General features: G+C 40.5%; 1 protein-coding gene across 1 annotated transcript in view; it reads left to right on the forward strand.

Annotated features, from left to right (window-relative positions):
* The window catches only part of arap2 (ArfGAP with RhoGAP domain, ankyrin repeat and PH domain 2), a 112299-nt gene that overhangs the window by 71248 nt on the left and 26352 nt on the right, over nucleotides 1–14699 (forward strand). The window contains exons 16-18 of the mRNA XM_022760736.1: nucleotides 5019–5163; nucleotides 10868–10970; nucleotides 11666–11864. Coding sequence (XP_022616457.1) covers nucleotides 5019–5163; nucleotides 10868–10970; nucleotides 11666–11864 — 447 coding nt within the window. The remainder of the gene's footprint in view (nucleotides 1–5018; nucleotides 5164–10867; nucleotides 10971–11665; nucleotides 11865–14699) is intronic.

Here is a 14699-nt window from a genome sequence, read left to right on the forward strand (position 1 = left end):
AAAATGCTAAGCAGGGAGCACTCTTGGCGTACAAGCTAATTGGCCCAATTTAGCTGGTGGAGGCATGTACCACGGTTGGCTTCCGCTAGCGTTGTCTCTGGCGGCTGGTTGTGGACCCCCGTGGAGAACGGCTGGGCCACGGGGCCGATACTGTGTGTGTGTGGAACAGCTGGCAATGGACGCAGCTGCTTGATTGTAAATCAAGCACTATTGTTCCCCCCATTGCACTGGTGCTTGTGTAGAAGCAAGTGGTATCCCACCCAGTAAGGAAATATTTAACCACAAACAAAGAAGGAAGGAGGATGCTTGTGGTGCGGTGATGTGCACGTTTTTGATAAAGCCAGTTTCCTGGTGGAATGTCTTGAAGGGATCCAGAGACATTCACTGCTGTTTTCGGAAGCAACTTGCGCCACAGATTCCAACAAAACTGGATAATAGTTACAATCATCAGTAAAACTCAATGCAGCAATTCTACATTTACACCATAGTCCTTTTGATACTGAAATGGCAGCCACACCAATGCTCCTGGTTCTATCTATGGTCATACAGCTTTTTGAAGGGTCTGAGATATTCTTCTCCTTAGAGGCCTCCATGAAAAATGTCTAATTCCCCTCAGCGTCGCTTCTTCTGTCTTCTTCTGTCTCTGGCTTCTCTCCTTAATCTACCAAATCCCTCATATTCATTCACAATTCAAACCCAAAGGAGATAACTGTATCTGAAATTACATTTGTCAAACATTTGCTCACCTTTTGGCCCCTGTTAAATCCCCTCTCCTTCTCAACCTTCCTTTTCCTTGGCATGCTAAGGCCTTATGTGGACATCTGTACCTGTGGGTGTGCTGGCCTTTATTAGGATAATTTTTCAGAAACTGGTTGGCCGAGTAGTGAGCCCATTCATGTGTCCATGCTGTCTGGACCCAGGATCCCGCAGCAATTTGCTTCCTGGATTCACAGAGGGATTTTTTGGGTCTTTGTCCTTGGAGGTGAGAGCAAATTAAAAAATTTTTTTCCCCTTTTCTGTAGTGTAGATGAAAGATTCTGTCAGATGCTGTTCGTTCAAGGAGACATGATCCTGATGCCACATATCCCGACATCAAAATGAGATCTATTAATATTTTTGATGTATTAGGACATATGAGTCCTCTCATATACATATTTCGAGGTCTACACTCTTTGGGACTCTACATGCCCTTGACCAGCACTTCCCAACTGTTTTGACTAGTGACCACTCAAAATGAAAGTCTCCTGTGACCCCTGTCTTTTTTTTATAATCTTTGATATGTTGATAATTTTTAGATATAGAAAAAAGAGATACAGTTATTCAGTAGTTCATTAAAATTCCTATAAAAACCTGCTCTAAATGGTTCCCAACATTTATGGCTCAAGAACCCGGAAAACTACAGGACGTGGGACTCCTCGTCAACCAGAAAAGATATTTTCCTCCTTTTTTCATTTTCAAAAGCTTAAAGAAGTCAGAAATTATCCAGTAATTCCTAAGAAAACTAAACTTTGTGTAAGGTCTTTAATTAACTTCAACTGTTTTTTTTCCTAAGAAGTCCTTGTTTTGTCCGACCAACAGTTGAAAATACGACCATTTTCATTTTATGATCACATATATACAGAAAATGCAGCAACTCCTCAAATTGGAGAAGCTGGTACTACAGGATGTTTGACATTTTTGCCTGAAAAGAAAAGAAAATAACTGCAGCCAGGCTCAGGAGGCTCTCTGAGGTTGTAATGCTCTTTGTAAAGAAAAACCAAACTGTTAGAAAAATAGATGAAAGTATTTGACCAATCGAAATTTTGTCTTGATGATGGTGCCGGAAGATGAAAAGTCAGGGGATCACGAAAGTTCACAAACACTATGAATGTCCTTGCCAAATTCAATAGCGATCCATCCAATGGTTGTCGAGATATTTCGCTGTGGTCAGAGTCATTAGGAGTCATCCCCTGGGGAACATGAAAAGCAATACATCCAATAACTGTCAAGACATTTCACTTGAAACCAAAAGTGTCGACCTCATGGTGGTGGTAGGGGAAAAGTCAGTAGGCTTTTTCCTCTGGGGGGGGGGCATGAATGTCTGTAAAATTTCCTCACAATCCAAACGATAGAGATATTTCCTTCTGGACCGATTTCCCTCTGTAGAGTGATGCCTTTAGGTCGGCTTAAAAAAAGCAAAGATTAAAGGACCACATATAAAACAACACAGGTATGCGTGGGAGATTATGTTTTATTTTATTTATTTATTTTTTCGTTTATCTTGCAGACTCTGATTGGGATCCATTGCCCCAGACAATACTGTTTTTATTTGCCATTACATCAGTTCATACATAAGCTGAACTCCCTAATAACCTCTGCGTCCACAGGAACCATAAAGCAAAACGTCTTGATAATCAGTGGCATTACAGCTTTCTAGCAGCTTATGATAGCAATTGACTTCAGTGCGGAAATTAAGTGTGCCTCTTAAGAAGATGATTGTGTGAGCGTTTCAGATGTCAGTGCAAATGACACTGTTCAGATATTACCCTACTGGAGGTCGGACCTTGGGGAGGAAGGCAAAATTACTGGAAAATATGGGAGAAAACAAAAACTTAACTATCCTCCGGTGGGAAATGATGGACATGACATTTTGTGCAAAACCTTAGCAATCCAGGGACACATTTGCAACGGAAGCGAAGTGCATTACGATCTTTTCTGTCACCTAGACAACAGTGTCCTGTCAGATAGATTGGATTGGTAATGACTTTAAATACCAGAGTCAGTCTCTCTCCCTCTCCCATACACACACACACACACACACACACACACACACACACACAGACGCAAACATGCACACATACAAACCTGCTACATGCATGGTTCATTTCAGATAGAGATGATGATTCTTCAGCTGCTGGAATAATTCTTTTCTTGAAGGGAAGTGGGGTCAAAAGAATATTATTTTTTTAAATGCCACAGTAAGCTACTAGATATTAGTCATTTTGCAGTTTTAAAGCTGTTTGCAGAATCATGTCCAAATTGTTTTTTTTTTTTGTTTTTTTTTCTCCAGACGATAAAGACAAAGAAAAAGTCAGAAAGAGCCATACAGACAGGCAGCTCAAGGGTGAATAGAGTGAAACTGACATCCTCCTTTCCTATGCTTATCACATCTTTTTTTCTTTTAACAGCCAGTTGTAGACACTTCCTTTTTTTATTGGAACTATATCTGTTCCTTCAGAAACATCACACAGTTGGCAGAGGAATGCACAATTAGCATATTCATGAGATGAATACAGTGGAAACTTTGGAGTCGCAAGCGACAGGGGGTGGGGGGAGGGTGGGGGTGCTGTTTGTGTGAGTGTGTGTCTGAGTGTGTGTGTCTGTGTATGCGTGTGAGTGTTTGTTGCGGAACAAAAAAGCAGATGGCACGGTGACTTTGAAAATCCAAAATTAGGTATGTTTTCATGAACTTCATGCTCATTGGCTATGTAAATTGCACAGTCAGACAGTCATGAAAGACAATGTTGTGTGTTTTCCAGCTTTTCCACTGAGATCATGTTTGTTGATTGAAATCTGCTCAGTACTTGGAGTCTCTTAACTCTTTTAATTCTCTGTGTCTGCCTGCACATGCCGTTTGCTTGACTCAGTTGTTCTCAAATGGACAGAGAGATGAGGCATGGTCATCTGATTGTGCGGATGTTTTTCCTTTTGGCGTTGTATCTTGGATGTTGATTGCGGAGAGATGTTAGCTCGGTGGTAGCCTTACATCCACCTGGTTTGGATATACATATAAAAGACTTGGTTTTTGAGTCAAGTGTACCCTAAAGAAGAAGAAAGGTTGAGGCTTCTGACAATGCAGCGTCTTCATACATCCATCCATGTGTGAAAACTGTATGCACAGCGTTTTGTCTCCGAACTTTTAAACGATTTCTTGGTAGTGCTGCCTTAGCTTGTAGAGAGTCATTAGCTGTGTTAAATGGGGTTGGAGTGGTGCTAATTGTTCACAGACCAATCACTAACATTGCAGGCACTAATTAATTTCTTTTTCTGACTCCACAAACAATAGCCAGTTTGTTCAATTTTATCAGTATGCAAATGTATGATTCTACAGTAGTAATCCAATAATGGCACCAGACATGTTGGAGGGTGCTTCATCAGATGAAGTTTCAAAATGTACACACGAAATGACATTTAACAGAGACTGTCTATCTTGGTATTGAATCCTAACCATGTGGCACTTAAAGTAGTGTTATGTAATTTTTGAAAGAGGAAATAACACACTCCTCCTCCTCTTAAAAAAAAAAAAAAGAAAAGTTAAGAGCAGTAAAACACACTTTTGCTCATTTCAATAATACACTGTGGGTTTTTGCTGCTACAGCCTTACTGGTATGACTAGTAGCCTTTGGTGGCTAATGTTAGCCAACTTTAGATAGATATTGCTGTCAATTTTCTGTCTTTATTATTCTTCTCTGTTTTTAAGCTGCTGTCACTCAGCATATCATCATGACACAGCATAACATTTCGCTGGTTGCATTACAAAAGAACAAGAATGAGTCAGGCTCTCTGGTGTTTGTGTGAGGCTGTACTTAAAGCTAAATCCTATCATCAGCTTGCCAACATGTGCTTAATGACAATGTTAAAGGAATAGGAAACAGCAATTTTGGCTCTGTCCAAAGGTACCAACATCCACCCACCAGCACCTCTTAATTAATATGCTAAATCTTGTGTCGAGACTTTACTCAGTCAACTTAAAACGAGCTGTGAGTCAGTTCAGTAGCTAAGCAAAAACTTGCATGACCCTTGAACGCCACCACAAAAATTTGTTGAATGACTGAGGTGGATGGATGGGCATATAAAGTGTCTGACTTTCCCTCCCGTCATCTACCAATAACCAATAAGTTTATCCAAGTAGTTCATCCAAGTAAAACTTGAAATAAGTATTTCTGGTCTGTCTTTGTCCTTGTATGAATGTATGTACGTATGTATGTATGTAAGTATATTTCTAATGGGAAATATGGCTGATTATGTGTGTATTTCAGACATGACACGTCGTTGGTGCACGCTGGAGGGTGGCTTCCTGAGTTACTATGAGAACGAGAGAAGCCCGTCGGCCATCGGCAGGGTGGATGTCACCGCGGTGGTTAGCCTGGCCATCAGCAACACGGAGACAATGACTGGAGCTGGGTATGAACAAACACGTATTGTATGAACACACTTACATGCTATCTACCATATACCATATATATACCATAAACTTTCGCAGCAAGGTTAGAAAAAGTTTTTGTAGCTTTATGTATACTTATTTTCTTCTCCTAAACTTTGAAGTATCAAATGGTTTAAGATAGAATTTCAAAATTGAAGTTAAATCACCAAAATCAGACTTACCATGGCTGTTAGAGCATGAATATTAATATCTAACATTTAATATTAATCTAAATCCACTGTATTAAATGGTAATTTACACATAAATCAAACTTTACAGCTGTTCAGCCAGGTTATGGGGCACTCATTTACACTCACCATTAAAATCTGCTCTCATACACACACACCCACACACATACACACATTTGAAATGCTTAATTTGCATCTTCTCCACTAAATCATAATTTATGTGATTGCTCAACCTGCTTTAAGGACACACATGTCGTACACACCCAAAACCCCTTTTAAAATGATTTATTTTCTTTTATTTGGCTAAATTACAATGTACTGCACATGTAATTCATATATTACAGGGCCTGGTTTAAGGACATAAACACACACATGTAAACCCAGGCCTCTGCATTTTTTCTCCTCCTTGTCATATGTCTCATTAGCATAGTCTTAACTTGGGCATTATTCACTTTAACAGAACCTATCAAGGCTTTATGAGTGCTATATTTCCTGTTTACTTAGGCGGAGATGCGGGCGAATGTTGCGTCTTTAACTGCCCTCCCTCCATTCACTGTACCTTTCCACCTACTGCACCGCTTCCCTCACTTCTTCTCTCAGACTATGATTCAGTTAAAAAGTTGTTCCGGCGACAAACTTTTCTTTATTTCTTCTGGAAGCGTTACAAACACACAAAGAAGAAGCAGACGTCTCAATCCTTTCCTGTTTACCCGCTCCTACTGGATCTGTCCTGTATGTGTGTTCCTGTGTGTGCGCGCCAGTCCCTCGGCGAAGAGTCTGATAATGGCTTATGATTAAAGCAGAAGCCAGGTCCTTAATGACAGTAGCAGATGTTATGAAGAGGGAACAATGCTTTTATTTGTAAATGTTATTTATACAGCTATTAGGAACACATCTGGCCAGATAAAACTATGACCTTTATAATGAAGTGGACACATACACAGTCGCAACAGGTTATGGTGATAATATTGTGCATGCTCTATCTCTACAAACCGACAGTGACACGTACCATTTTTAGCTTAGCGCATACATCCCAGTTACAGGTCACGGCATCACCTCCAGAGTGGCTATTACTTCTCTGTCGCTAACACTCATAATGCCAGCGCGTTTCGCTGGATTAAACTCTGCCTCTCTCCCTCTCACTCCCGCGTTCCCAGCGTGCCTGCGCCGCCAAAAGAGCGGGGACGCCTCACCTTTTGACTGTCTGCTGCTCATGAATATTAACGTATGCAGATGACACACTCCCACCAGCAACCTATCGGCGCTCTACAGGAGGCCGTAGGTGTCGTTTCCATTAAACACAGCATTTGGGTAATTTCACAGTGGCAGAGGACACCGTGAATTATAGCGTTGCCCCGACACATACGTTTGCTAAAGTTGTATGAATATTACAAACCCTCTCCTAAGGAATTAATGCGAAGCCAGTATGTTGGCTGGTGATAAGTTGAGGTTTTCCAGGGACTTTTTTTTTTTTTTTGACTCATTTTCCTGTTTCGACAAGAATATTTCTCAGTCGATTCTGACCTTCAAATTCAACAAAAAAAACCCTTGGTAACAAACCTGTCTGCTCTTTTCCTGTTTTTCCTTTTTTTGTCGTTTTTTGGCTGCTTTTTGCACCGTTTCGCTCCCTTTCTCACCGTCTCCTTCTCTCACACACACTAACGAAAATATCGGCGTTTTTAAAGACTTTTTAGCTGCCAGCTTTGCCACTGAGACAGGTTATGTATATAGATAAATATATAAGGGCTTGGGAATTAAGACTTTTCTCTGAGCACACAAAAGCCCTACGGAGAAAATAAAAGGTTGCAGAAACACTATAGGTAACTCTGTGCATGTTGAAACCACAGGTGAATCTCATGGAAAAGACTCCTGCACAAGGAAGAGTGTCTGTAAGCTCTGTTAAATTTTAGTCGACAACAAAAAGTGTTTTTCCAGCACACTGAGATAAGCACATTATAATAATAATGATGAACCTCTTTGCCTATCTCCCAGCCAATATCAAATCCCCTGACGCTGTGTTTTGCACATGCCAACAATGTAGGTGTGAGTTACAGAGAGTACATGGGAAAGACTGGTTTTGTTTTGTTGCAAATGACTTGTACTGGTTGTTTGGTTCTTTTTTTCCCCAATAACTCCAATAATGTAAAGTAAGTTAGTGATAATAGAGTGTTGCAAAAGTAAAAATACAGATTTCCAGAACCGCAACACAGCAGTAAGAAAGTATTCTCATCTATACCAAATTCAGTTTCCTGCACAAAGGCCTGTAAATGTTTTAAAAGTTTTTGATCTCATTTACAAAAGTCTTAAATGTGTTCTCGTACCTGCCTTATCTTAATTATGAAATGTTTTTCTGTCTGATTGTGGTCTGTCCAGGGACATTACACACCTATAAACTGAAAATGTGATTGTTGCAACGGTGGGTTTAATCCTATATTGTGGCGTTTCAGTCAGCACCATCACACCTGTAGCAAACACTGTCTCGACTGCGACCTACAGTAGCAAGGAAACTCATCGTCTCATAAAGGGCAAGTTTTGATTTTTATCAAAAGCTCAATAGCTTATAGATAAAATCCCTCTTTCTGCTGCTTATCCAGGTCTAGGTATCACTGTTTTAATGAATGGTATCATTAAGATTTATTGCCATATATACTGCCGAGAAGTATTGAAAAAATTCATATTATGTATTTCTCAAGCATATCATCCCCACTGGTTTTCTGTCAAACATTCATACTTTGGACAGGATGACCATGAAAAATGTATTAAATTTTATCCATGTTCTGTTTAAAAAAAAAAAAAGTTTTCTCTTCTGGGATTAATAAAGTTATCTAGACTTGGAATTCAACACATACTCACACAAGAAAAGCCGATGTGCTTCCTCACTCCAGAGCCTGTTATCTCACTGCAGCATGAGCACGAGTGCTCTGACCCAAAAAAACAAAGCACTAGCATCATATTCATCACTAAGACAACTAAAATATACCAGTTTGGTTCAGAATTACAGGAGCAGGTAGGGGAGAAACCTGATCACTGATCAGTCATAATGCAGCGTTCATCCTCTCTTTCCCTCTGTCTTCTCCTCCTGTCCTTTCTTTATGATACCAGCACATTGCCTTACCCTTCCGCCACAGCCTCCCTCGCTCTCTCCCTCCGGGACCCCTTCTAACAAGCGCCTGCACACCTGCCGGCGGGGAGGAGGAGGGAGGCGGGGTCACGTGAGGGCACACAAACACCCGTGTCTCGCCTGTTCCCCTGACACGCGTGAGAAGAGAGCGACTCAGCGCTGCCGTGACCCCTCGTGACACGCCACCTTAAACACCCATCGCTGTAGCATTTAGAGCCTCCGTCGCTGCAGCGTACCAATGGAAACGTAGCTACAGCTTGGCACTGTGTTCGTACCATTAAGATAGTGATACTCTGACCTCTGTGCCTTCACTGAGAGAGAGAGAGAGAGAGAGAGAGAGAGAGAGAGACACAGAGAGAGGGCGGAGGCAGAGATGACAGGAGGAGAAAGACCAACAAAGATTAATAGCTGCCTTTTTGCTTCCGACAGCAAGGGTTTTGCCTGCAAATGTGTGTCTTGTGTGTGCAGACGAATGAGTGTGGGAGTGAATGCGTGATCCTTTTCTTTTTGAAGGATTATGCGTTTGGTGTGTGTATAGCCTCATACCGTGCACGCATACAATTTTCTGTTCAAATAGAAACCCAGCAGGGAGACTGTCCCTCACTGACTGACTCATACACGTTGTTGAAATTTGCATGCATGACACTTTTAAGGCAAAGTCTGTATATGTGAACGACATTACATTATAACATGAGCAAAGACACTGTGTATTGATAAACAAAGTTACTGTCTTTACAAAACATTGGAAAATCTACTTTATACTAATGATTCCAGAAAAAAAAAAGAAAAAGAAGCTTGACTTTGTCGCTTTATTTAACATCTGAAGTCTTTGCTTATGGAAAAAGTTTTCAAAAAAACAAACTTCAAACTATATATGGATATCCTGAAGTCTAGACAGATGTTCTTTTCTGTGCAGACTTGATAATGAAAAATAATGTCTCTTACCTTTGGGGAGCTCTATATGAAAGTGTGAGGATAAATAAAATCAGCTGTGAGGTTTTGAGTTGAAATTCATGCAAAATTTATCAGAAAGTCATTGTTATCTGGAAAACCATTAAAATTTGTTTTTATCCATGAGATGCCTGTTGTGGCTGAACTGACTGCACCTTAGCCACAGCGTGTATTAAAATAGTATTATTTAAAACAGACTCATACTACACCATGTCAGATTAGTGATGTCTGTAACTTTCTGAAACTGACAATCAGACATACACACCCACTTTGCACTTCTCTCTTTAGCTCTGTCTTTTAGTTGTTACACAACTATTAGTGGCACTTTTAATGTGAACCAAGTGTGACACTGTCTTCTCTGTGAGACTGAGTCTGAAATTGTGCACAATATTTAAACTGTATCGCCTCTCCGCCCTCTCCATAGGTGAGTTTCCAGCCATCGGTTTTAATGCACATTGTCAAGTTGTGCATAAAAAATAAATAAATTAAAAAAAATTAAAAAAAAAAACCCTGAGTGTAGTTTTTTAGTTTTTTACACTTGGCTGAGGTGGAAAAGTTGGTGTATTGATAAAAGCAAAATGCAACAAAGTGAAATGGCAACAGACTTAGTGAATAAACCATGACATATATAAAACATATGACATGATAATCCAGCCTTAACTCTTAAAGGTCAGCATATAGACAAGGCTCGCCAACAAATCTTCGTTATTTGGTTTAATCCCTTTGAAACCACGTGACTACGCGCAGCTGATCTCCATTTCACAGCAGACGTTTCGGCCTGCCACGGCAGGAAAGGCACAGGTGTAATTGATAATGTTAAAACAGCTGCAGTATATTTAGGTGAGCTAGTTTCCCCAGCATGCTCGCTCTCTGTCATGACCTACTGAGACGCTTGGACACGTTTTGCTAATGTCCCAACGCACAGAAAGAAAAGCTGTAACATAACGGGATAAAACTTGGTGGGAAAAGTGAGAGAGAAGAACTTGCCCCTCCGTCAGTGCCACAACTGTGATTCCAGCGGCTTCAGATGAGCTGAGCTGCCAAATGATTAGACTGTGAATGTACTGGGAAGGTGTAAATGTGTAAATGCATGTAATCATGCAAGTGTGATCATTGCTTAGTGAAACTAGACTGGAATAATAAAAGTTAAATAAAATAAATAAATAATCCTATATATAGTTAATATATTCATGGTTACAAATTATTATATAATATTATATAATTATTATTATTATTATTTTCGATTCTCAGTCCAGCAAAACTAGGCTTGCTCTGGCATATTGAAGTATAAACTCCCTTATTTCATTCTGTGTGTGCACATGTAGCCTACATAGTTTTGGATGTTTCTTTGCCTGCTTCCTGCTTGTGGGTGTGAGGACATTTTCCATTCCAGATATCTAATAGTGAGCTGTGCGTCTGTGGCAGGGCTGTGTTTACCGTGGAGCTGTACCTGCGGACCGAGCGAGCGCTGGTTGTCGGAGCTGAAACACAGGAAACGCAGCATGACTGGATCCAGGCACTGACAAAGGTAGCACGTTGTGCATATGGCGCGCACGCACGCACAAGCACACACAAGCACACTTATTACCATTGTTTCTTTTTATAAATTTCTTTTTCACTTAAAGTTACAAAGAAGAAACTGTGTGAACATGTTGCAGAGCTACAGCACATCCACCTCACACTTTTTTATTCGCTGAGTTACTTTGCAACACACACACATGCACACATTGTCCTCAGCGAGTCCCTTTCTGCCTGTGCTTTTTTTCTATAAGACAAGTGGTCTTGCTATCTCTTCCCCCACATGCTGACAGGATCTTGTAATAACACCCTACATAAATATGTCCACAACTCCCTTTTTTTTTTATCTCTTTAATCCCAGGCAACACAGTCATAGATAGTGGGAGGTATAGCTGCATCAGTCCATATGTCTCTCCTTCTGTACCATCGGCCCTTCTACACCTCCATATTTCATTTTGAATCACAGCACAATGGCCAGACAGAGCCGAGCAGGAGAGATGGATCTGTACTTGCAAAATAAAATTCAGCCAAGGACCAGAACCCGTGCAAAGGTTTATCCCTTCAAGAATAAAAGCTGCACCTGTCGTGTTTTTGTGTTGTCCTGAGGTGACGCAGTGAAAAGTTTCACACAGTTAATTGTGAAAGTTGTTAATTCCTAAGCCTGTTCTCGCTCCGTTCTGTGTACCGTCTGTGTCCGACTTGCAGTGCTTCGTCCCGTCCAAAGTCGAGGGACTGGTGCAGAAAGACAGTGAGCTGATTGGCAGACTGCACTACAAAGAGGGGCATGACCTGTACCACTGGAGGTTGGGCTGGTTTATGCTGGAAGGCTCTGCTCTGCACTTCGGCTCAGGAGAAGAGGAGGGCGAGCAGGAAGTCCTTCAACTCAAACAACTACAGGAGCTCAGTAAGAATGTTGCTTATTTGCATGATTATTTCTCTGTTTCTCACTATCTCTTCGTGATGAGAACTCAGCGCCGTAGCAAGTATTTGTAGTCTCGGTTGTTAAGCTAATGTTCAACTGTATTGGTCCAGACATAAGACAAACCTTTAAACATAAACACTTCACTATCAAAGTCGTGTTTTTGACACAAAGAAACTCAAAAAGCAAAACTCCCAAAACCAAAAACCCCTATAATGCAACACTCAATGAGAGCATTTGCTGTTGTGAAGCCATAAATGCCTCGTCCTTGAATATATGTAGCATGATCCCCATTTTTTTTCAAATGTAATGCTCAGAAAAAAATGTTAGATACAAGAGAGTGCCTTTGCCTCTGTGAGCAAAAATCTATTCTTCGTGTCAGATCCATTGAGATGAGTTTTTTTTTTTTTACTTCAGATACTGACCTTTTCTATTATGTATGCGTAAAAGAAAAATTTTACACTCCATTTAATGAATTTTTGGTTAATACACTTTTACTTTTGCTCTGTCCCAAATTGCCACAGTTTACATGAGCAAGCTGTCCTTCCTTCAATAGCCTCAGCTAAGCTTTTAATTGGCAATAAATCAGACTTATAAAATCCTCCAGCACAAAGTGACCATATCTGTTTATGGTTGATAGTATCGGTGGCACTCAACTTGCTGTAATTTCTGGCTTTTTAAAATTCACTCCCATTATTTTCCTATACTCTGCAATTTCCAAAAAAGCCACCAATCCATAACACTTTGCTGCTACTTGCATTTGTAACTGCTTAATGATGTCGGAGGATGCACGCAAGCGGCTGGTGTCTGAAGACATCTCAGCTTCTCACACCATTACACATTTCTGTTGGATGGCTAATTGGCTGGCTTAGTCTTCCATTATAAACATCACGCTTGCAGAGGGCTTGGAGGAGATTGAAAAGGTGCCGCAGGCCTGTGTGTGAGAGGATCTATTCACATGAAGTCAGCAGTGGTCAATATTACGTAATGCATCAGTCAAAATAGGATTCAGATTTCACTTTGCTGCTCTCACAAAATCTGGTGTGAAAACATGATCTTCAGAGAGAGTAATGTGATCTACGTTGCTTTCAGCATAGCGTATTGAATATTCACAGTGCGCAGGTGTCGTGGTTGCACCGTTTTCCACTGCCCACTAACATGAATTTATGTAAGTATCTTCACATGGCTGACAAATGGGAGTTATTTAAAGGACAGTTAGTCGGGGGAAGCTGCCAGAAGGGATGGAAGGCTCAAAAGTTCACACATACTTTGACAGATAATAAAGATTTTGGTAACATTTCAATCGATTGCGCCAGTGAAAAGTGCGAACAGAAGGAGGGAGAATCATTGGATCTTTTTAATCTATTTACAGCTCCACGCGGATCAAATTGCGCAATGTGCTGCCCCATCTACTCACCTCGGGCAGGATAAAGAACTGCAGCGGTGCTCATTTTTATTCCCGGCTTTCTCAAACCGTATTTGTCACAGCCAGGGAGCCGTTAGCGCCAGAAGGGACTGTGTTTTGTCGGGGGATGGTAGGTTCTGGAGCACTGAAAGGATTCCTTTAGGAATCGCAGTCTGTGACACGGGATTAACTGTTATTTTCTCTAACAGTGACACCACCACATGAAAGGTGGGCCCTGTGTAGCACCGAGGGATTAAATGAATATACTTTTCAATTAAAATCACTACACGTTTCCTACATGCAGCACTTCATACTGCATCAGGAGTTCATTGTAAGTGTGATGCAGTCTGTTCCTGCTTTTTTTGGCCTCAGGCTGCAAGAGTTGTGATCATTTTAAAATCTTTTCTCAAATCCCGCCAAAGGGTTTTCTTACTGGAGGTAAAGTGGAAGCTCTAATCTTTGGCTTTTATTCATTTTATCCTTAATTGCCATGTCTGTCATTTATTCTCTGTTTGTGTCAACCCTATGATTAACGCAATTTTTACTGCCTTAAGCTAATTGTTCAAAATGTGTTATTGATCTGTGTCAATTGTTCCATATTAATCTCTCTGCACTACGAAGCACTTTGTACCTTTGTTTTTGGAAAGTGCTATATAAATAAATAAATGAATAAAAAACAAACCAAAAAAAAAGGAATCCTATCTCCAAAGAATGAGAGTGCACTACCTCTCAGAATGGCTTCCCGGGGGCTTAGCTGTGTACTTGAGAGAGGATTGATCTTTTTGTGATGTCGTGTGTCAAGATGTCTCCCGCACAAATAACTAGAACCAAAGTAAAATGAGTGGAAAATGACAGATACAGTTGGATAATCATTAACCTGTCACAGTGCACAAATCAGCCTTCCCACCCAGAACTTTCTGAAATGAAAGGTTTTCAAACAAGATAAGCACATTAACTTTGATCTCATTTAGTGCAATTTTCTCAGTGGATTTCTCTTAAGGCAGTGGCTAAATAGATAAAAAAAAAATGTTAATCCCATTGCTCTGCTCAATCATCTGAAAATTAAGATAGGCATCAGCACAAGACTGAAGTCCAGCATATTTAGCAGTCAAATTTCACTGTGTCCACACTGAGGTTCATTTTTAAAGTAAAAAATTCTTTTTATGATTATTAGCTCAGATATCACAGCTAACATGTTCAGAACGGGCAAGAAGACCAGTCCTGCTCTGATGAACATTTTCCCACTTTTTGCGATAGCCTACAGCGGCACAATACTCACTCTGAGTCCATTAAAGTTAATCAAACCAATCCACTGTTGCTAAGATATGTTATGACTGACATTCAAACAGCTGAACTTTCACTTCAAATAGTATCCTATATGCATTTGCATTTTGCAAACAATAACCCTGCTGAGT

The sequence above is a fragment of the Seriola dumerili genome, unplaced genomic scaffold, assembly GCF_002260705.1.
Source record: "Seriola dumerili isolate Sdu_G_001 unplaced genomic scaffold, Sdu_1.0 BDQW01000362.1, whole genome shotgun sequence".
Lineage (NCBI taxonomy): Eukaryota > Metazoa > Chordata > Actinopteri > Carangiformes > Carangidae > Seriola > Seriola dumerili.